The 23,261-nt window shown below is 41.1% G+C and overlaps 2 protein-coding genes across 4 annotated transcripts in view; one reads left to right on the top strand and one right to left on the bottom strand.

Moving 5' to 3' along the window:
- Positions 1-1,539: 1,539 nt before the first annotated feature.
- diras1a (DIRAS family, GTP-binding RAS-like 1a) lies at positions 1,540-13,165 on the bottom strand. The gene is made up of 4 exons (XM_056379418.1): positions 12,960-13,165; positions 3,699-3,883; positions 3,403-3,573; positions 1,540-2,731 (listed from the first exon to the last, which is right to left on the bottom strand). Exons 2-4 carry the CDS (start codon positions 3,834-3,836, stop codon positions 2,441-2,443), a joined length of 600 nt encoding a protein of 199 aa, XP_056235393.1. The 5' UTR covers positions 3,837-3,883; positions 12,960-13,165; the 3' UTR covers positions 1,540-2,440.
- A 3,285-nt stretch (positions 13,166-16,450) lies between these two features.
- The window catches only part of apc2 (APC regulator of WNT signaling pathway 2), a 46,288-nt gene continuing 39,477 nt past the window's right edge, over positions 16,451-23,261 (top strand). Inside the window, exon 1 of one of the 3 annotated variants that reach the window (XM_056377954.1) lies at positions 16,451-16,575. The gene's annotated coding sequence lies outside the window, so the exon portion shown is untranslated. Of the gene's footprint in view, positions 16,576-16,626; positions 16,812-16,954; positions 17,056-23,261 lie in introns of those variants that run through there. The other 2 variants (XM_056377956.1, XM_056377955.1) reach the window with 2 other exon arrangements.

Below are 23,261 nucleotides of genomic sequence, written 5' to 3'. Positions count from 1 at the left end.
GGAACCAAGGTCGCTCTGAACATTGCTACAATATACTGTATCTGTGCCCCAGTCATAGACTCTAAATAAAGATGGACGTAGTCTCCATGACCTCACCCTTGGGATTCTGAAGAGTGGTTTTCAAGCTCAGAGTGGGCCGCGCCATCGTCGCCATCTTACCTGACTCTGCCAAACACACAGCTAATACAAAAATGGGCATGAAGAGCGACGCGTGTCCAGCCGAGACTTCAGTGCATGCCGGCTTGTGGCAAGCATACGCTCACCCGCTTTTGTACCAGGCTGTAAACATGTTTATTTCTGCTGTAAAGTTGGACATTGTAACATGGGAGTCAATGGAGACTGAGTCAGCCACAAGCGGCCATTCGAAAAAGTGCAGTTTATGGTTCTTCGGTGTTGGCTTCATTTTTCAGCCTCGCTTAGTCCCAATTCAGGTTCTCATCCTTCAGAGGCTGTATTTGAAGACCGATAGCACCACTCTAACAGGTGGATCCTTCATGGTGCAACATATCCCAAGATTCATGGCGCACCAGCAATGAAAATTATATGGCAGCAAACCTGAGGAGCCTGAGGATTACACTGTAAAATTTAAGTGTTGGGTAAGTTCAACATCTAATGGTTCAACTGTTAAAACTAAGGCCATTAAAACCTCAAGTTTTTATGGCTTTTAGGTACACGTTGTAGAGTTCGCTAGGCAGCAGGAATCATGCTTTGCAATGCAATGGTAAAGGCAGGAACAGCTACAAAGAGCCACATCCTTTGTTGAACGCGTCCTCTGAAGGATGCAGCCCCTGAATTGGGACACAGCTAATATGTCTCTTAAAATGACCTGAGAGCTCTTGATATTTTCTTTAGAGACAATTAAATATCAAATGAGGAGTTTATTTAAACTCGTCTGTTACTACAGCACCATGGACAGCGTCATGGTTTCATCAATACACAGCACAGTTAGGTTGTTGGTCTTTTAGTTACTGGAACATAAAGCTAGCTCAGTACTTCCTGTGGTCGCCTCTTAGCAGCCTGAGCACTGCTGGCAGTGGCTGATATGTCTCTGAATAAACTGGAAAAATCTGACAAATTAGCAGATATCTTTAACAAATATACTCATAACCCATAAAACTACTGATGGTATAAATGAATATAAATGAAATGAGTCAAATATGGCAAAAATGTATAATTGTCCGGTAACTCTTTAACGTATCAAAGGGTACTTCAGGAACTGTTGACGTAGAATCTACGTCATCACATCACACTGTAGCTGTCCCTTCAACCGTCGCTGCTTAAAGTCCCTAATGACATTGGTGGGACAGATCACCTGCTTCTGATTGGTCAAGATAAAACACCATATGGTCCCTCCCGTCAAACAGATAATAGTTTGTAATTTGCTGGATTCATATGAGGATGTTCAATTTCCAGCCATAACAGTGACCGCTGTTTACTTTGTTCTCAATCGCAACTTTACAAGACGTGTAGTTTGGACATTTGACAGACTCAAACACAACACAGACTTTAGCATGCTAAAATATTAGCCGTGTGAAATGATTGAACTGTGTAGCTATTTATTTAATTTTGTTGGAGGTCGGTCTCATCTACAGTTCTGATACCAGACTTGAACCCAGCAGGTTTTAACAAAGCATCAAGGTGTTGTGTCAGTATCAGTTTGTTACTGAATAACACAGAAAAATAAAATACAACAAAACCAAATGGAGTGAAGTCCAGGTGGGAGAAGGAAACTGGCCTACTGCCACCTGAGGATATAGTGCAGCCAGACCAGGTGAGCTGAATCTCCAGAACAGCCAAACTTTGCCCGTCAGACTCCTGCAGGGGGGGCAGGCTCAGAGATGGTCGTCACAGTTGTGTAAAGCTTTGGGCTTGTTTTGGTTCTGGGTTTCATGTCATGTCATGCAGGTAGATTCACAATGCAGGAAGAGAGTGTAGTCGCTGCACTGCATTATATCCAGGGGGGTCTTCAGTCCTGCAGGAGTGGGCCTTAGTGTAAACACTGGTGAACACATTGTTTATTGACTGACCTTTGGTTATCTAAATGAGGGTTACATTCAGGATGAGCCCAACATTCACAATAAGATCAGTGGAGTATTCCTTTATTACAGTATCGGTGGAATGATTGTTAACGGTGGAAGTAGCTGAACATGTAAAACAGTATTTTGGGGCCTCAAACACAATCCAGTTCAGGGCCACATGGACCCCGGGGCCCTGGTATAAATATTTCCATTATCAGTCAAATCTCATTTTGTTCCTCTGGGCTTCAGTGTTCATACAGACAAAGGAGGAAAGCCAACGAAGACAAAGAAGACCTGTCCTTGTGATTGAGAGTCGGGGTGAGATAGGAGGGGGAGTCTCTATGGGACTCATCAGCAGAGTCCCCCTCCCTCCCTCCTCCTGCCTCCTCCTCTGTGGTTTCCACACCTCTACAGCGAGTCCTCTACATGATGCTGCACTTCCCCTTCAGCTTGTCGGCCCGCTTCTGTTTCCCTGACCGTTTGCCGTCGATGCTCAGGCTCATGTCCCTCTTCTTCTCCAGGGCCAGCAGCTCCTGGAACAGTTCCTTCACATTGGAGTTCATCTTGGCCGACGTTTCCATGAAGGCACACTTCCAGGCTGCAGCCTGAGCCTCGCCCTCCTTCGTCTCCACCTCGCGCTGGGCTGTTTCATCGCTCTTGTTGCCCACAAGCATGATGGGAATGGACTCCACACTGCCCTTGATGGCTAGAACCTGGAGAGACACGGGAGTCAGTCAGGACTTCAGTACAAGTTTTATCTAGATAAAAACTCTATGTTTGTGACACATGGAGTTCCCCAAGGATCCATTCTCAGACACTTTCTGTTCAACATCTACATGATCCCACTTCCTCAGATTATTGGAAACAACAAAATATCTTACTATAATTCTGCAGAAACAAAACAAAACAACACAGCTTTATAGAACAATATCATTCATATATCACTGTAACTGCTCTGTCAGACAAAAATAGACATGCTGTTATTTTACATTAATGCAATGTTAGCAGAATGGGAAGAATAAGGAAAATGCTGTGATGCCATTCTTGTGTTATGTAAAGCACTTTAAATGGCCTTACTATTGAAAGGTGCTGTATAAAGACACTGTCCTTTCCTTTGCATTTCAGTGTGACTTCCATTTGAGGTTTCTTGCACAATATGTTCTGTAAAACTAACATTTATTCCAAATCTCTGATTTGGAATTCACCTTAAATTTCCATTCAAATAACATTTGCAACAATCTGACACACTGTAAATGTCAGGGTTTCCTCGCGGCCAACCACTTCACCTGAAAACAGACTTATGAAATGGAAGAGCCAACGTGCTGCAGTTAATCTGTTGTGAGACTGTGATCTTCTACTCATATCCTAAACCAAAGACAGTGACCTGTTGGTAGATGGGTTTGAGCTCCTCCAGTGATTGACGGCTGGTGATGGAATAGACTAGGATGAAGGCGTGACCTTTGGAGATGGACAGGCGCTGCATGGCGGGAAACTGGTGACTTCCTGTTGTGTCAGTGATCTGCAGCGTGCAGACACTCTTATCACAGCTGATCACCTACAGAGAGAACAGGTACTCATTGATAATTCAACAAGGCAGGTATTATCCAGTTCAAGAGTTTCAATGACAAAAAGAAAAAAGTATTTAATAAAACTAGTTTAATAACAGAGTTCATGTCCCACCTGTCTGTATGTGTCCTCTACTGTGGGGATGTAGGTATCTCTAAAGGTGCCTTTAACAAATCGAAGGACCAGCGAGCTCTTCCCCACCCCACCAGCTCCAAACACCACCACCCGGTAGTCATTACTCTGCTCGGGCATTCTGGGAGTTGGAGTCCAGCTGCTACTCTGGATAAATCACCTGTATGCTGAGGAAGAGACAAGAAGGGGGAAGAGCGAAGTTATGGTAGAAACAAAAAAGAAATCAGTTAATATGAAATCAAACAACATAAAATTCAGGTCGTTCCCATGACTAATACACAAGGAGAAAACGGCTAGAGCATTAGACACAAAGTACTGAGAGGAGGGAGAGACAGTTGGACAAGTGGGGCAGGCACATAGGTGGGAAATTATCTGAAATGAAACAGGAAATAATAACTGAAGAAACTAGAAACCAGCAAACATGACCTGAGACAGCAGAGCGTGCTGTGACATGCTAACAGAGTGAGAGCTGGAAGGCAGGAACAGACAAATGATGTGAATGTAATTAGTCTGAGTGCCATTGACAGTAACTGGTAAATGAAAACCACTTTGGTGTTTTTATTGTGGGAGAGGCAGCAGAGTCCATCAGCTGGACGACTGACCTGCTTCAAGTGCAGATTATCTCCATTACAATGAACATGAATTACTCTGTGTGTGTGCGCACATACTTCTATTTTTGTGAGGACCACTTTGAGTCATAGACTTAGAGTGAGTTATAGAGTGAGTACTTTCTGGCCTGTTTCAGTTAAGACTTGGTCTTAAGATTCAGGTTAGTAAAGGTTAGGGTTAGACTACAAGTCTAGGAAATGTGTAATGTCAACTAGTGTCCTCACAAAGATAGAATTACAAGTACGTGTTTGTGTGTCTGTATGTTAGTGTTTCAGTGCTGTGGCTGTGGTTCAGTCATATTAGATCCGATTGGTTTGGACAACACATTAGTTTAGCAGCAATAACTGGCTAAAAGTTCACTGAATGGTTCAGTTAAGTGATTAAATCAGTTTAACATCCAAATAGTTTTGTTGACTGTTTGGGTAGTAGCAGCCAAAACAATTCGGTTGAGGTTGGCTAACGGTGCATCTTAGCACCATTTTCATTCAGGTTAGTTAATGGTTGAGTGTCAGTTAAAACATTTTAGGATAAGTTAACTAATAGCAGCCAAAGCACAACCATTTGCGGTTATCTGACTGTTCAAAGCAGCAACTGTTTGGTACGTTCAGTGTAGCAGCTAAAATGTGGTTTAGTTTATCTAACAAGTTATTTGGCAACTACATTGGAGCACAGTGCAAATTAACTGATAGGTTGAAGATAGATGCTTCAGTCTAGCCACTATAGCATGAGTTATTTTTTGGTTAACATTAACAAACAGTCCAATGTAACAAAAAAGACAGTTTGGTTCAGTTTCACAAAAATCTGATTAACTTCACTGTTCATTTTAGTAACTTTTCGGTTCCAATTAGCTTGTGGTTTAGGGTAACGGCTAAAACAGTTAAGGTTAGCAAACAGTTCATTTAAGAAACTTTAGGTTATCTAACAGTGCAAGGTAGCAAATATTTGGTTGAAAAGAGATGGTACACTTTAGCAGCTAAAACACTTTGGTTAAGATTAGCTGGTTAATTTAACTCAAGCTATTTTATTAAGATTTGTTAACAGTTCATTTTTGCTACTTTTTGGTTTATGTGAGCAAACAGTAAAACTTTAAAACATTTGGTTCAGTATAAGAGCAAATAGTTAAGGATTAATTTTAGTAAGTTTTTCATTCCAGTTAGCCAAAATTATTAAAAACTAAAATAGCTTGGTTGGTGTTAGTTAACCTGAAATAGATCAGCTAAATGTTCAGAAGTTTGATTTAAGATAGATAGTCCAGTTTAACCACTAAGATGCAAATTTAGGTTAGCTAATGTTTTTGTACTTTTTGTTTTTTTATTTAAAGAAGCAAAAAAAGCAGATAAAACAGTCATGTACAGTTTAACAACCAAAACAAGGTGGTTATGGGTAGCTAACTTTTCATATTAGCCTACTGACTTTTGAGTTCACATTAGCGGTTAGCTAACGATTTGTGGGTTAACAGCTAAAATAGTTTGGTTAAGGTCAACTAACAGTTCTTTCGAGCAACTGTTTAGGTGAAGATAGATGGTTGAGTTCAGCTTCACTTTGGTTTAGGTTAGCTAACAGGTTAAGTTAGAAACTAAAACAACAGATACCATAAGTTTTAGTTCAGTCAAAACAAAGTGGTTAAGGGTAGGTAACCTTTTGTTGACATTAACTAACAGTTCTTTTTTTCAGATGGATGGGTTTAGCAACACTTTGGTTTAGTTATAGTTAACAGGTTAATTTAGCAACTAGAACAATAGATACCATAAGCTTGGTTAAGACAAAACAAGCTGGTTGAGGGAATTACTTTTTAATTTAAGTGACTTTTTGTTTTAAAGTTAGCTAATAGCTCATTTCAGCAGCTAGGTTAAAACTGCTTGGTTAAGCTAACAGTTCAGTTCAGCAGTTACTGCCGCATCCATATTGTTCAGACCGGGATTTCGAGCAGCAAAAACTTATAACGTTAATTACTATAATTAGTCGGGAAATTCTGTAACAATCAATGAAACCTTTCCATTAGGAAATGATTGCTTTAATGATTAGTAATGTAATATGTGATCCCGTGTGTTGTGTCCAAAAAATCAGATATATTTCCTTTGCAAACAGTTACTGATGAATAAATTCTCCTGTGATGATTCTGTTTGTGTTGCAGCTCTGTGCCATTTAAATCATTAAAATTCAGTGACTGAAACACGAGGACACTGCATCTGATGAGAGCCTCATCCTCTCTGAACTCTCTGAGCCTATTCACAGATAATGTGACCAGTGGGAATGAATTAAAAACACAGAGCAAATGCCTCAGGGAGTTTCCCAGCATGCAGAGCTGTATTCCCCTCTCACAATGACTAACGAGCATTGATTAGAGTTCTGCATCTCGTTAGAGAGGAGAGCTGATGAAAACCAAAGAAGAAGCAATAGAGGAGTTATTTTTCTGCCCTGACACTGAGATTTACACATTCTGAAATATATAGAGTTTCTCAGATATATAAATGAATTCTCATCATTTACTGTTCAACAAGATTTTAGTCTAAAATACTGGAGTAATCATTAAAAGCTACTCACACAGATCTTTTGAAAATGATCTACTTATCCAATTTAATTTATTAAGACCCTGCTTTACATTCCAAATAATTGAACAAAGCAAATTTGTAAATTAAAACAGGGACAGATCAGAAAACACTGAATAAAATATAAACCAGAGAAAAATAAAAATCAGTCTGCAATAGGAAACTGTTTGAAATAAAGGTTCTCTGAAATAAAGACACTGTTTTTACTCATGGTTGATACTGTCCTGATAAAACTATTTGTCAAAACATTTAGAACAATTCAATATTTTCTTGATATAAATGAGAGAATCCAGTATTTTCCTGACAGTGCCCTGCAGCTCAGAGAACGTCTGTAGAACAGGAGATACCATCAGACCATCTGGTTTCTACCTCCCACTGCTTCCTGCTGTATGAGCCCAGCTGGGAGTCTGCTTCTTTTATGGCCACAAATGAAACTCCACACAGCATCAGAGTCTGGTTCTTTAGAACTGTTCTACAGCAGAACCCTTTCAATGTATGTTTTAAATGTTCTAAGGCTGGTGGTGGTGGTTGTCGCTTGACAAGAGCTTCAGCCATCTTTATTTTTTATAAAACCAGAGGATGAGCCTGTGTATATTCTCATTTGTCCAGGTCAAAGTATCCTAAAGGAGTTTTTTAAATCGAAAACAACTGGACTAGGTTATTTGTCTGGGAAGACGTTTCACCTCTCATCCAAGAGGCTTCATCAGTTCGTGTACGCATCTGACCAGGCTGGGACTGGTCATACTTTCTGGTGTGGAGACCCAGGTATTTAACCTCTTGTGGGCGTTCACAAGGATGATGATGTCACTGGTTCCCTTTTGTGCTCCAAGTGTCAACGACAGTCGTTTGCATGACTGTCGTTGGTGGAAAATTGGTTTCGACTTCGTTAGTGCTCTATTGTGTTATAACGACAGTCGTTGGAGTCACCCGCCACTTGTGAACAGTTGTTATTCTTGGAGGCTAGATTGTTGAGTCTCCTGGGAAGGGATGAAAGGGCAGCATTGTAAATTGGAGATAGGTGGTGTCTGAGACCTCCTCCCCTGTTGAGGGATGGTTTCTCTATTTTTACATAGATGGCCTCTTTTACTCCTCTTTCGAACCACAGAGACAGAGAGGACAGTTGACAGTCTGACCAGTCCTAGCCTGGTCAGATGCGTACACGAACTGATGAAGCCTCTTGGATGAGAGGTGAAACGTCTTCACAGACAAATAACCTAGTCCAGTTATTTTCGATTTAAAAAAACTCCTTTAGAAAACCAGAGGATATAATACGTCCTCTGAGGGATGCTTGTCTTCAGGACAGACTGGAGGCTACAGTGAGTCACTATCGGAAAGACAGGCTGATAAGGGGCTAGCTGGTTAGCATGCAAACTTTAGTAGATGAAAAGACGTGACAGAGACAAGAGTTAACATTGCCGTTTGTTTCCACCTCACAAGACAGCTGTTGGTGAGTAAAGGACTGAAGCTGCTTATGCTAACATTAGCTATGTAGCATTAGCAAAACTTGCAAATAGCTCCTTTAATGACATAACGAGGACGAGAAAATTACAGACTCATTACATCAGATAGTCACTCTGAATGTAGAGAGTCCCTGTGTAACTACAGTAGTCTACAGAGAGTGTTGCAATAGGGGTTGATTGTAGCAAGTGTTTTCCAGAGAAAGTGAGCAAAAGTGTTTGGTTAGTCCAGCTTAACCTGCAGAGGCTTTGCTGCCGAGGAGGAAATGAATTCATGATGCTCACAGCATCTCCGACATCTTTACAGCAGAAATTAACCAGAGAGAAAATCTGTCAAAGGATCACAGCTGTGATGATGAGACTGAAGAGACTGTCAGAGAAAATAATTCAGAGAGAGGAATGGGACTCACTACAGTAACTCAGTCAGTTACTGAAAAACTGAACCAAACAGACTTTTAGGTAAATAGCAAAATAGTGAATTCTTCTAGCTAATGTCAGAGTTACTAAGAAAACAACAATCTGTGTTGTTTGTGATGATAATGGTCCAAAATGATAGAAATGCATAGTTTCAGTCAGTCAAATCTTCTTGGGGGAGGCTCACAAGTTCCCATCTCCACTATAGAGGTGGTGAATGCAAAGTTCGCATCACCCACAGAGCTACAATAACCACTTTTATGGGAAATACACCAGGTTAAAAAAGACCAGAATTCTCCTTTGAACTGCAGATGAAACAGAGTCTGACTTCAGATCAGCTGTTGGAGCTGAATGTCTCTGTCACAGCAGCTTCTCCTCACCCACATCACTGTTCCTTATCTCAACCACAAATTTAGACCGGTGACTAATCAGCAGCTCGTTAATCAATCTGTACAACCAGGAACACACACACAAACACACACCTGCCTCTCGATAGCATCCATTGTGTTTTTTCTTCCTGTAACCATGGAAGCACCTGAATGTACTCTGTGTGTGTGTGTGTGTGTGTGTGTGTGTGTGTTGTGTGTGTGTGTGTGTGTGTGTGTGTTATAAGCATGAGTACGTGTGTTGGTTGTCTGGTTGCTGTGGTGACGGTGACAGATACAGACAGCAGAGATTTATATGCTCAGAGAGGAGTGCAAACATGTCATCATCAGCAGGGCTGTTGTCATGGTTACCCGCCTGCCCACATCATCTGACATCACTTCCGGTGCGGAGGCAGGCAGCAGGGAAAACACCACGACTTAACAACAGCATCAGAAAGACAGAAATAAATCTGGACTCTGTGGTCCCTCAGTGTGATGATGGTGGACTCTCTGGTGGACTCTCTGGTCCCTCAGTGTGATGATGGTGGACTCTCTGGTCCCACACAAAAACCTGAGCCTTAAAACCAGCTGTCAGGACTTCTGGAACTTTGTGATGTCACAGAAAAGCAGTCACGAAGCCCTGCCCACCTAGATCCACCTTCCAGCCTTGCAGGATTTGGTTTCTCTGAGTGTTTACCTGAAATCTGCTATATTTTTATTGGATCACTTAGAAAACAGTCAGCCAATCAGAAGAGAGGAGGCTCAGAGCCTGCAACATCAGATCAAAGTGTCTATATTCAGACTTTAGCTCTGTGTGTAGAAACACACTCACAGTCATTTGAAGACCACTGCTCTGACACAGTGAGACCAACACAGATGCTCCTGCAACAAAAGGCGGAAAAAATAACAACCTGAAGAAAGTTGACCCCGACTCAACTTTCAGTGCAACACCACCTCATCCTGTGAGACACTGGCCAGTCACCTACGTCTGAACACACCATCACTGCTGGTGGAGGAATTGTACACCTGGTGATGGAGGAGATGGAAGCAATTGGACACACACACACACACACACACACACACACACACACACACACACACACACACACAACACACACACACACACACACACACACACACACACACAGACTCACACACTCACACAGCATCCAGTGTTTTGTCTTTAGCTCTAACAACACTAAACCCCAGTGGACCTGCAACCTCCCAGCAGAAAACACCAGTGTGTGTGTGTGTGTGTGTGTGTGTGTGTGTGTGTGTGTGAGGGTCACTGTAGCAACAAGCTGCTGCAGTTTCACACCTTCACTGGGTTTTCTCCATCTTGTTCATGTCACCTCAGATCAACAAATATTCTAACATCATACACATACATCACAACTGATGTTTTAAACCATTTTATTACCTTATTTAATCATTTATTTTTTATCATATTCATGTTCTAAAATCTCGTATTCCCTCTCATAGATAAAATTTCTTATTTCTCTTTTATCTTGTTCTATTCTATTTCATTCTATTTATTTACTTATAAACATTTCTTTTCAATTGTTTTTTATTATTGCTCTTTCACCTCTTTCAGTTTTATTTCTCATGTGTAATAGTTCCAAGTTGTTTTACAATTAACATCTGAACTGTATTATTATCAGCTACAACTGCTAGTATAATCAGTACCAGCTGGCCTAGGAGCAGTGGTAGGACTAGTTATTATACAAACTACTAACCAATCAGATCACTGAAAAAACTGAGTCATCATTCCTACAGGATCCTGACAGGGACAAAAGAATTTACAATAAAGTGATCAATAATATATATCAGTGGATGGTTTTGCTGTTTGAGTCTTTCCATGTGGTTACTCATGTTTTAAAACAGAGCTTCTAACAAACAAAGGAGAGTTCATCACTAAATAACTACATAATAACTATTATATCTTCATCACTCTTGTCTTCATCACTGCAGCTCAGAATACATGAGTGTCAAATATGGACCTTTAAACTTGCTCATGTTGGTTAATTCAGTTAAAAGTTTCCCCAAACCTGCGTTCATGAAATGTCCTCTTAAAAAATACTCCCTTGTGTTCAGTCACAGGTCTCCAACTAACGTTAGTCTGGATCACTCACAGTGAAGCAGGTGATGTGGAAGAAACACGCACAAACACTGAGCTTCAACCAACAACTCCTCCAACCTAAACAACCATCAGCCCTCTGATACGACCCATAGGACTGTGTTTCCTGAAATAGCGGCCCTACAGCGGCAGGCGTACCGGACCTCGGTTGTCATGGTGACTATAAAGACGGTCATGGTGTGGTAGGTTTAGGAAAAGATTTGGGTTAAAAAAGGGACTTCCTCAATATTAGGCGATCTTTGTTGTCCTGGTTACAATACTAACAGGAAATAGTCATGGGTTATTGAAACAACATAAACAGCTGGTTTCACATGGGAATAATACACCGCTCTCCTGTGTCATATTCATCCATCCACCACCACCTCCTCCTGACGTGGACTTTGTCTCTCTTTATACTACGTCACCCCACTTTTCCCTTTGCCTCAACCTGAGCAGCTGCTACTTACCCATGTTCATCCTTTGGACACATTTTATCTTGAGTGAAGACGACAACAAACAAAAACACATCAAATACAGAAAAACAACTTCAGCAGCCAGAGGAAACACCAAACCAGTGGAACGCAATCACATTGAGAATATGAAGAGTGCATGGCTCAAAAGAGATCGTTATTTTGTGATCATTAATCGTAATCGTGGTGAAAGTTTGAAATAAATACAGTAATTGTTATTTTGATTTGAAGTCACATCCAACAGCCCTGAGTAGTGTATGTGTTTAATCTCATAAAGTATCATTCTTATAATATACCTGTGGCAGGTATTTAAATATCCCCTGTAACACCTCATCTTACATCACAGGTAATAATATTCAAATGACAGTGTTGCTGTAATATTCATCTACCGTCCATGTGTTGTATATTCTTACAACACTCCACACCAAGTTACTTATGCTGAATATCTCGTGGCATGGCCTGATACTATAATATTACTGTAATATTTGTTGTGTGTTCTCATATCTCATCATAAGATATATCTGTGATTTCTATCTGTATTTTTGTATAATGCTACTATAATATTGATATAATAGTTGTGCTGTTTTAATAATATTCCTATGATGTGTTATAGATAAACATAATATCACACTATTCTGGCTATATGTCATGAATTCATTAGAATTAATTGAATTAGTCAAATAATTGACAATATTCCTGATAATTCTTCTTCTTCTGCTAATTATGATGATGATGTTTAATGGCAGTGACAAACTGTCGTGCTCTCTGGCGTCACGACACATAACATACTTACACAACACACACACACACACACACACACACACACACACACACACACACACAGAGAGAGAGAGAGAGAGAGAGAGAGAGAGAGCTGACCTGCAGCTTTGTTCTCCGTTTCAATCAGCTGCAGCTACAGACTCTCATTACCTCCTCACATCATGGTAATCAGTGACTCCGCTCCATAGTAAGGACGGGTCGGGCACGCGCACTGACGTGAACGCGCAAGAAAATAGCTTGCGTGAACGTACAAACACACACACACACACACACACACACACACACACACACACACACACACACACACACAGTGATGAAAATAGAGCCCCGGCAACTCGGAGCCGGGCGATGAAATGAGACCGGCTGTGGAGCTCTGCAGCCGGGCTGCTGTCCGACCTGTGCCCGGTGTCAGTGTGTGCTTGTCGGTGTGAGTGTCGGTGAAGCTGCCGGTCGCTGTGGGTGTGATGATGTTTGCGGACTCACCGTGTCTCCGCGGATCCTCTCAGTCTGTGTGCGGGGTTTGTCTACTCCGAGCGGCTGTGAGCATCCTGAACCCTCCGCTCTCTGACTCACAGCATCATCATCATCATCACCATCATCATCATCATCACCATCATCATCAGACCTGCTCCTGATCAGCACACATCAGCCCTCCTCTTCCTCCTCCTCCTCCTCCTCCCTCCATCACCATCACCTCCTTCCTCTGCTCCGCCGGCAAAAACAAGAAACAAGACTTCCGCTTGCATTTTTCAGTTGATTTCCAGAATAAAAGCAACGTTTCTATAAACCAACAGAATTCAAACACTGACTACTACCTTAATTTCCAATATAAAATCCAGACATCCCCATAGGAGACTAGGTTTGTTTGGAATGGTTGTAATATATTATTGTGTCAAGTGGCCGTAATGATCAAATAAAAGTCACAATGAATACATTTTTTAAAAAAAGTAGGCGTCTGCACTTTTATTATAAAGGCTGTACTTGCGAACCGGAAGTCTTTTTTCAGCGTCCATACTGTTATCTCAGCATCCTCCTCCTCCAAAGTAAAAATACATTTTTCCCTCCACACCTTCACTCCCATCAGCGTCACTCAGATACGTCATCAACAGAAAAATATAATACAGCAAAAAAATAGAATAAAGTCTGAAACATAAATCCCATTACATTACACTAGAGACAGACACCTGGTATCACACGACCATGATACCAGGCTTGAAAAATATATTTTTAAATATAATATGATATATAATAGATTATACTTTTGTTGTTTTGTTGTTTGTAACATTTGTTTTGAAAATAAAACATATTATTGTTATTATTCTTATAGTTTCTGATCCATTTTGATTTAGATGATTTTACACATTAGATTCATTTACATCACATCATGGAGCCCTGCATGAATAAAGTTCATTATTATTATTATTATTATTATTATTATTATTATTATCATATTACCTACTTTTTTCTTTCATTTGCTGCATCATGTTTTTAGGATTTACAGTTGCTCAAAGTTAAACATCAACAGGTTTAAATTCAGACTGTAAATGTCTCTGCTGCTGAATGTTTCTGTAAATATAAAATATGTACTAAGTGATGAAGCTGCAGCAGGAAACACAATCAGAGCTGTGGCTCCCCCTGGTGGAGAGGTGGAGTACGACAGTGAGGAAATACCCTAAAAACAAACTTGGACTAAAACATTTTGTTTGTTGTTTGTTTTGTGATTTTCTTTTTTCAGGGTCACAGGCTTTACCTAGGTGAAGACTGAAGTCACCTGTAAATATAATCTCACCAGAGTGAGTAACAAGGTCTGAAATAAGTTCTCCAAATTCTTCTAAAAATTGTGAATAAGGGCCCAGTCTGTAGGGTGGTGGTCTAAAGGGTGGTGGACTGGTCAGAGTTGTTGTCCTGAACAAAACAATTTATAGCTGATGGAGATGTTTTAATACAAGAGGTCAAATTAAAATCCAGGTTATATTGAAAATAGACTTGTAGAAAAGCAACACCCCACCTTGTGTAGAAGCCTGAGCATCATGGGTGTTGGTGTTGTCAAGTGGCGAAGCTCCATTTAATGGTAGGAAAACATATGGTTTAATCCATATTTCACACAAACCAGTCATTTCCAGAATAAAGGTTCTGTAGACAATCGTCTCTGCCACTAGATGTCGCACTAGACCAACAGCATCTCAGACGCTCACCCCTCCCTTCTTGTTCTCAGTCAGTCAGATGTTACAACAGTCAGTGAAAGTGCGACTGAATACACAACAAGAAGCTCAACTGAATAAAGTTAGTGTGAACAGAGAGCCAACAAAAACAATCTCGACACAACCATTAGACCACGCTAGCATAGCTGTGATATGCTCCACAGCAATGCTAACAGTTAGCCAGCTAGTGATAGCAACATTGGCAAACACATTCACAATAAGGGCAACAGCAAGTTAGGAAACATTATCATGTCATTATCATGCTGCTGTCACTAATGAAAACACACATGTAAATTTATGAACCATCAAATTACTGACACATGAAGAAAAAACAATTCTGAGTCCAGCTGGACGTTTGAGCCCCGCCCACCACCTGCTGGCTCCAGGTGGACAGGTGAGAGAGCAGAGAGCATCAAGATGGTTAGAGGAGGAAACATCAGAGAGACTCAGCCACATGTTGGAGCCTCAGTCAGACCCAGACTCAGAGGAGGAGTCTGAGACCAGAACCAGAGACTAGCAGCCGGATCAGAACGGTTAGTGTAGTTAGCATCTATTGTTACATTATTCTTTGTTAGCTTGTAACTGGCAGTGGCTGACACAGTGTTAGCGGTTGTGCTAATTCTAACTCTCTCTCTCTGTACTGATTTTCAGTCTTAGGTTTATTTAGCCCCGCCCCTCGTCCCCACAAGCTGACAGGATTGGTTCCTGAGGTTTGTGACGTATGAAACCCTGGCTGTCTGAATCTGTTTTTATGAGACTGTCATTGGTTCACTGCAGTTCAAGGTGGAAACACTCAGTCATGGTGTTGATGATTATTACTCATCATATGTCTGTATTATACAACAATATCATATGGATGTTAACAGGATTAACAACTTGATTTTCATCAGAGGGTCTTTAAAACCACACTAATGTATTTTTTGTCCAGAAACAACCTGTGAACAAACCACACTGATATTTCATCAGCTTTGAATTTGAAAAAGTTGAGCTTGACATATTAGATATTATATATAGATATTGATATGATATACAGTTTAATGATGATGGAGTCACTGCAGGTGAAACATAAGATATTTGCTGGAAAACTACGAAAGGCGGTTAGGGTTACATGTGAATTTCTTTTTCTTTTTTTTTTTTTTAAAATTCTGATTTTAATCTCAGAATTCTGAGACTAAAATCTGAATTTTTACATGTGGACTTAATCCTTTTCAGTAGAAAAACCCTTTATTGTAAACTTCAAATTTACAAACTGTAAGACAGAAATTTATCGAAAAATAATGTAGTAAAAACAAACACTACATAAGAGACATTTACACAGAGAAGAAAACAAACACGTTGCCTGTGAGCATTTTATATGACTTGTTTTATACGTAAATGAATGTTTACTCATAAACGTAAAAATTAATCGCAATCCGGCCGCAGTTTAGTTCTAAAATAATTTATTCAAATTTTTCTGACACTTTTTTTTTAAACCAAACGTCAACACGTCATTGTTTTACCTTATTCTGAAACCAAACTTACGCCCTTGAGAGAGCCCCTCCCCCACCTCCCACCTCCCATCTCCCACCTCCCATCCCCACCTGCACACAGTGTGACAGTGTTGATTTAAATACAAATATAGGAGAAAACAGAGAGGAGCGGTTGAGAGACCTGCACATAAACTGTAATCTCTCTCTCTCTCTATCTCTGTCTCGCTCTCTCTCTCTCTCTCTCTCTCTCTCTCTCTCTCTCTCTCTGTCTCGCCATCTCTCTCTCTCTCTCTCTCTCTCTCTCTCTCTCTCTGTCTCTCTCTGTCTCGCTCTCTTTCTCTCTCTCGCTCTCTCTCTCGCTCTCTTACTCTCTCTCTCTCACTCTCTCTCTCTCTCTCAGTGATCTTCAGCTGTGCTCGGAGTCATGAGGTAAGAATCGACCGCTCCTTCTCCTTCTTCCTTTAACCTACATTTATTTCATCTTTTACCCGGTTGAACACCTTTAACCCGGGGTAACCGTCCGTACCGACCCGCTCGGGCTCCCACGGCCTGGCTTGGTCCGGTTCGTCCCGGCTCTGCTGCGTGAATGCAGCGAATAAAGACAAAACGAGGCTGGTTTATTAGCGCAGATCAGATCAGACGGGAGGAGGCTGAAGAACCTGCAGGTCAGACTCTAGACTCAGATCCGGATTTTAACGACCAGATCAGGTTTTCATCCTTTTCATCTTTCATCCATCATTCATGCGGTTTTTTTGTTTTTGGTTTTTTGGTTGTTTTTTTTGGGGGGGGGGGGGGGGGGGGTAGTTAGGGAGGCTGCGTCCTGGTTTTTCTCCTTGATGCGGGCAGAGGATGGAGGAGCGGATGAATCATAGATGTCGTCAGAAAAGCAGCAGCTAAAAAGCATCAGAGGTCAAATATAAAAACAGATTTTTCATTTCAACAATGCAGATTCAGCTGGAAACATGTTTCTATTTCTGTTTCTACTTTCATTGTATCTGCGTGTTAATGTGGATTTGACGTCTCATCGAGCTCCTCTCTGAAATTGAAATTCTACATGTGAATAATCGTTGTTTTTTTCCTACTGGTTGATGGTTTGGGGCCTTGAACGTCTCCTGCGCTCTGTCCCAGTCTGTGCTGGTTTCACTGGGGTTACTGGTTCATGATGCACTGAGAGAGTCTGTGTCTCCTCTGCACGGAAAATCATCAGTATTCATTTATTCCGTTTAAACTCTCGGACCTTTTTATTCTCTATTTTAATGTTTGTTATTTTGTTAAATGTTTTATTTCTTCATTGATCTGCAGATTTGAAGGTTAGATATCATTATTCAGGTGAAATGTGCAACAGAAACAGTAAGGACAGATTTCATTTAATGAATCATCCTGTTATGAATATTATGGGATTATTATAAGAATATTAGAGGCTGTGTGGTGAAGAGCAGTTCTGCTGGGTTTTGGCTTATTGTTGTTTTGTCAGATTGAACAAACAATATTTCGATATGTTGTCATTTGTGGTTTAATTTCAGTATTATTATATCTTAAATAAGTTACATATATAATCAGTCAGTAGATAATCAATATCAGTATCAGTAGATATATAATCAATCTGTCCAATGATGAAAAGAAACAGAGGATGTTGATGTTCCACCTTTCAAACTGATGACCTGTAAATAACTGCAGCTGACAAAGCAGACCACCACAGGCCCGGGCTCTGTGTGTGTGTGTGTGTGTGTGTGTGTGTGTGTGTGTGTGTGTGACAGAGAGAGAGAGAGAGAGAGAATTACTTTCACATCATTTCATTCATTACAGATTTGTTTAGTTACTAAACTGCAGTAAAAGATGAAGTCTGGTTCTCAGGTCAGTATCCACGTTCACTGTCCTGATGGTTTGTAGAATATCTGACCTTGATGTTCGACACTATCAGTGTGTTTTATCAGTGGTTGAATGTAACTAAGTACATTTACTCAAATACTGTATCTAAGTACAACACTGACGTATTTGTACTGTCTTTTCTTTCTGGTTTTACTCGTCGACATTTCAGATCTCAGCAGTTTGTTCTGTACAAGCAGAAATCAAACCATCAGTTGATTGACAGGAAATAAACTGGAAACTCTTCTGTTAAAATTGAACTTACTTTTAATCTAAAAACACCAAACAATGAATTCATTTAAATGTATTTTAATAATTGTGAGGTTTGTGAAGTTGTGACATCATTTATCACTAATTTCAGATTTTTTCACAAACCAAACAGTTCATCACTGGAATAATCAGGAGATTAATCCATAATGAAAATAATCATTAGTCACAGTCCCATTTAAAATAGTTCATATCAGCAACAGCAGTAAAACGCTGCTGAAACATGAATTCATGTGTCAGAATAAGCTAGAGCAGTCAGAGTACATGTCCGTTCTTGTTGTTATTGTAACCATGACAACAAAGATCGTCTAATGTTAAGGAATTACCGTACTTATTTGAACTAGGGCTGCACCTAATGATTATTTGTTTATCAATTAATCTATCAATTATTTTTTTGATTAATTGAATAAGATAACAAACAACGAATTTACCCAAAATAAATTTTAAAAACTTGTCATTTATATTTCATTATTTTTGTTCTTTAATACCTTTGTGTTTTTCCTAATAGAATTGTCATTTTTAATAGTTTCACAAAGAGCTAAACATATTTAGTATCAGCATAACCTCAGCTAATAATAAATGTCACTCAATAAAGACTTCAGTGTCAGGTCAGTGATGAAACACGGATGATCAGGGGTTTGATTAAAAGCGCCGATCGTAGTTTAATGAGAAACAACGGCATGTCTCTAGCGCAAACGGTCGCGGAGCAATGACGCGCTACAGACAACGTGAACTTTGGAAGCGTATACGCTCCCACGGGCTTTAGAGGGTTCAACAAACAGCGCGTGCACTGCAGATCATTATTCCCCAACAGAAATGGCCCAGTCTTAACCGGTAATTGGTGTTTTAAAGTCCGATATAAAGTCACTCCAAAATAAAGCTCCGCTCCGCGTGTTGGAGCACGCGGTAGTCCTGCTGTGATCAGCTGTTTCTAACTTGCAGAGCGCCATGTTGTTCGGTCTCTGCTTAAAATGCACCCACACTTTAGATGATCGTGGGCAAGGTTTTTTCACTTGAGCTTGCTCTTCGATGGAGTCCGTGCTCTGACCAGGCGCAGACATCTTACTTCCTCCTTGCGACACGTCGACGCACGTTGCGTAAATCGTCATATTTACATAATCGATTACGTCGACGCCTCGCCGAAGCCCTAATTTTAACCCAAATTACCATGTATTCCTAAACCTAACCAAGCCATGACCGTTATTACAGTAACTATGGAGACGAAGCTAGGTATGCTACTCTCGGTACCGTCCACGTGTTTATTAATGTATCAATGACAACCGAGGTCTGCCACACCTAGCGCCTGTTTCAGGAGACGCTCTATGGGTCGTATCATAGGGTTGAAAAAGAGGAGGTGTGTGGTCGTTCAGGTTGAATATTCTCTCCACAGATGTGAACCACAGTCTCAGTCTTTGTCTTTGCACAGACAGTGTGTTGTTGTTGTTGTTGTTGTTGTTGTTGTTGTTGTTGTTGTTGTTGTAGTTGTTGTTGGATCCAGTCTGGGGGGTTTGAATTCTCTAATATCTTTGTGGTGCTGGGAGAAAAACGTTTGTTGTGGTGATTCAGTTTCCTAAACACAGGGTTTCGATCAATGAGGGCCCATTAACTACTTCTGCCTGGGGCCTCTTTCTCTCACTCACTGCTCACTCTGCTCTGTCACCATGTTCATGTCTGATGATCTGTTTGGAGTAATTTTCCGTTTTAATGGTGAAACTCTTCCTGTTGGTTTGTCACTCAGTTATTTCTTCTGGAATCAGTGGGTTTCAATAATATTCTCAGTAATGAGGGACAGTGGCGTCTGAAGTGGATCAGTGTGTTTGAGTCTGATGATTTCCCTCAACACTGACAACCTGGAGCTGTGTTACTGCTGATGACGGACTCTGTCTCAGTGTGATGGAGGAGGCTGGAGTCGGTCCTGCAAGCTGAGATGGAGGGTGTGGCTGCCAGCAGCATCACTGCTCCTCATGAATAGGATTCAGACAGATGAGTCCAGATGAATCCTGAGTGGAGCTGGTCCTGGACCTGGAGCTCACAGGTCCAGAAGGTGGTTTTCCATCTGTTTGTTTGGATGATGGTGAACCAGTAGGTTCAGTCTGGAAGACAGGAAAGTTTATTATACAGTATCAGTGAAATTTGAAGATGCTGAAACAACTGAGTGCAAGACAAGACCATCACTGATCTGGTTTAAAGTGGAACTGACTACATGTTAAAATATAAGTCACATGTTCTACAGTGACAATCTGTTAAAACCTCCACAACACAGAACCAAACATGACGTCAGTGGCTCCTGTTTCATTCATTCATTCTTTATGTCTGAGTTGATTTTGTTTTTGAGCTGTTGACTACGGTGGCTGAAGAGGTCACATGAGCTGCAACGACCCAAAACATTTCCAAAAGGAGAAACATGCTGCAAATTCATCAACGCTGCAGATTCAAAAACACATAAGAAAATACAAAACAAATACAACAACAGAAACGTGCTGCAGGAAGACAAAACAAAGACATGAACAGCAAACGCGCCGCACACACAGAAACGCTGCAAAAACAAAAACACAACAAAACAAATGCAACAGAAAAAAGCACTGCGTGTTCAGACAACACGACGGAAGAGCTCCAGGCCTCTAGGGAGAGCGCTAAGTGGAACACCTTGACCAAGCTCAGGGTCAAGGTGTCAGCAGTGCTGCAGCAGCGACACCAGAACCGACAGAGAGAGAGGAGAGATTTGTGTTGCCAGATCTCGTGAGAGATATTGATGTCATGATGTTCCGAAGATCTGTGGCTTTTAGAAAAATGTATTCAATAGGAGAAACAAGCTGCACAACCGTCTCCTTTCTCAACTGCCTCTGGTCTGGCCTCCTGGGTCGGATCTCAAGCTTATGGTCAAGGTGTTCCACTTAGCGCTCCCCCTAGAGGCCTGGAGCTCTTCCGCTGAACATACAGTGCTTTTTTTCTGTTGCGTTTGTTTTGTGGGTGTGTGTGTTTTTGTTGTTGCAGTGTTTCTGTGCATGCAGCATGTTTGCTGTTCATGTCTTTGTTTTGTCTTCCTGCAGCACGTTCCTGTTGTTGTATATGTTTTGTATTTTTGTATGTGTTTTTGCATCTGCATTGTTTATGAATTGCAGCATTTTTTTGCAGTTGATGTGCCCTTGTCAGCCACCGTAGTCAACACCTCAAAAACTGAGGGCGTGGCCTCTTTGAGTGGCAGGTGGGTGAGTGGATGTTTGCCACAAACCGACATGCACCAAAGTCTCAGCTCCACACATGCCCCTCCTTTTTTGACCATATTTGGATAAACTGGGAGTTAGGGGTGGAGTCAGACACTGCCAAGATGGCGACGGTGGAGCAGCTCACTCTGAGAATTAAAACCACTCTTCAGAAACCTGTGGTGATGTCACAGGGACTACATCCATCTATATTTCCAGTCTGTGTTTTGAACACAGTGTCCTAATTATACTGACCTTAACCCATTTATACCGGGTGCTGCGTAGCGCAACATTGTTGATTCCTCATCATTTTCATGACGCATGCAGCATATAAATATGTAAAATATGTATAAATATAACATGAAAGTGACGAGGAATCAACAATGCTGCGCTACGCAGCACCCGGCGGGAGGGGCGCTACGCAGCATCCGGTATAAATGGGTTAAAGTTACTGAAGTAACAGAAGAAAAGAGCCTCAGTCACACCTGATGGTTTTATGTCCCAGAGTCTTGGTCCACATGTTGAACTGCTCTTGCACAAGTTCTGAACCTAATGGTCTGTCCTGCACCTTACAAACTTTACATTACACTACATTACTCTATAGTCTCCTACAGTGTTTGTCCTGCAGTGGATTCATATAATGTGTCTTTAATCATGTGATCTGATTGAGATTTTGTAGCAGAGACCAGGGCTGGTCTGTGGAGATGTTGTTTTCTACAGTGTAGTAGGAAGTCCGGACCAGGAGTCTGGATCTGGACTTGGTTCCAGTGAGATCACGCTGTAGATTCAGTTTGTGTTCAGACAGACACTCTGATCTGATCTGTCGTCTCATTGGCTGATTGACATCGCACACGTTCAGAGACACTCTCCTGCAGAGAGGAGGGAGTTTAACGTCTGACCTTTAGGTGCTCTGACTCTGTCAACTCAGATGAGATGTTCAGAAGCCGTTTAGTTTTCAGGTTGTGACGGTTCAGGCTGGTCTGACTGTGACTCAGTGAAGCCTCGGGGACAGGAAGTGCGTTCTCTCAGAACTGGAAAAGGCCGGTGAGCACCACAGCTAATGTGAGCTTACATAACCATGAGGTTTTAGAAGAACTGAAGCGTGTCGAGCTTCAGACTATGAAACCTGCGTCAGCATCGTTTTACCTCTGAACCTATGACCTTCATCCTGCTCAGTTCATCGTGGATGTTGGGAACAGCACAATAACAGAGAAGCTCAACGCGCTTCACAGTCGACTAACAGCTGTTCCTGAATAACTTCATCTAAGATAATTTCTCAACATGCAACTAAGGAAAAGTCATTTGTCTATAATTCAGCTTTAAAACCCTGAAAAATTGAATATAATTTACCCAGGTCATGTGATGTCAGGATGACGATATACTGTGTATAACAAGATTTTTGCAGCTCAGTTTGTAATTTAATATCAAGTCCTCACAGCAGTATATTTAGCATATTTTATCCTGTGAACAGCAGCAACGACATGGTGGCCGTGTTTCAGAGTCAGAGCTGTCTGCTGACAGGAAGTGTGAGCGCTGACTCACTCTGTGTTTATGGTTTGTTGTTGTGGTGAATGAAGTGATAGTCAGTATGCTGCAGTAAAAGCTTCATCCTCCGCTTCCTCCTCCTCCTCTGGTTTGAGGTCTCAGTTTCATCCTCAGGTAGATTTACTCTGCAGCCACAGAAGAAGCCGACAGAATTCATATTTTACTGTAAAACAGAGACGTGTTTTAAATAAATTCATGACAGAGAGAAAATCTGTCAGAGAAGAATCAGCTGTG

The sequence above is a fragment of the Seriola aureovittata genome, chromosome 6 (genome assembly GCF_021018895.1).
Source record: "Seriola aureovittata isolate HTS-2021-v1 ecotype China chromosome 6, ASM2101889v1, whole genome shotgun sequence".
Lineage (NCBI taxonomy): Eukaryota > Metazoa > Chordata > Actinopteri > Carangiformes > Carangidae > Seriola > Seriola aureovittata.
Note: the sequence above shows the minus strand (reverse complement) of the source record. Positions and strands in the feature narration are given on the sequence as shown.

Coding starts and splice junctions, on each gene's coding strand:
- diras1a (XM_056379418.1), bottom strand. CDS start 3,836: ATGCCCGAGCAGAGTAATGACTACCGGGTGGTGGTGTTTGGAGCTGGT. Junction 3,574..3,698: donor TAGAGGACACATACAGACAG/GTGGGACATGAA, acceptor TTCTCTCTGTAG/GTGATCAGCTGTGATAAGAG. Junction 2,732..3,402: donor TCAAACCCATCTACCAACAG/GTCACTGTCTTT, acceptor GTGTCTCTCCAG/GTTCTAGCCATCAAGGGCAG.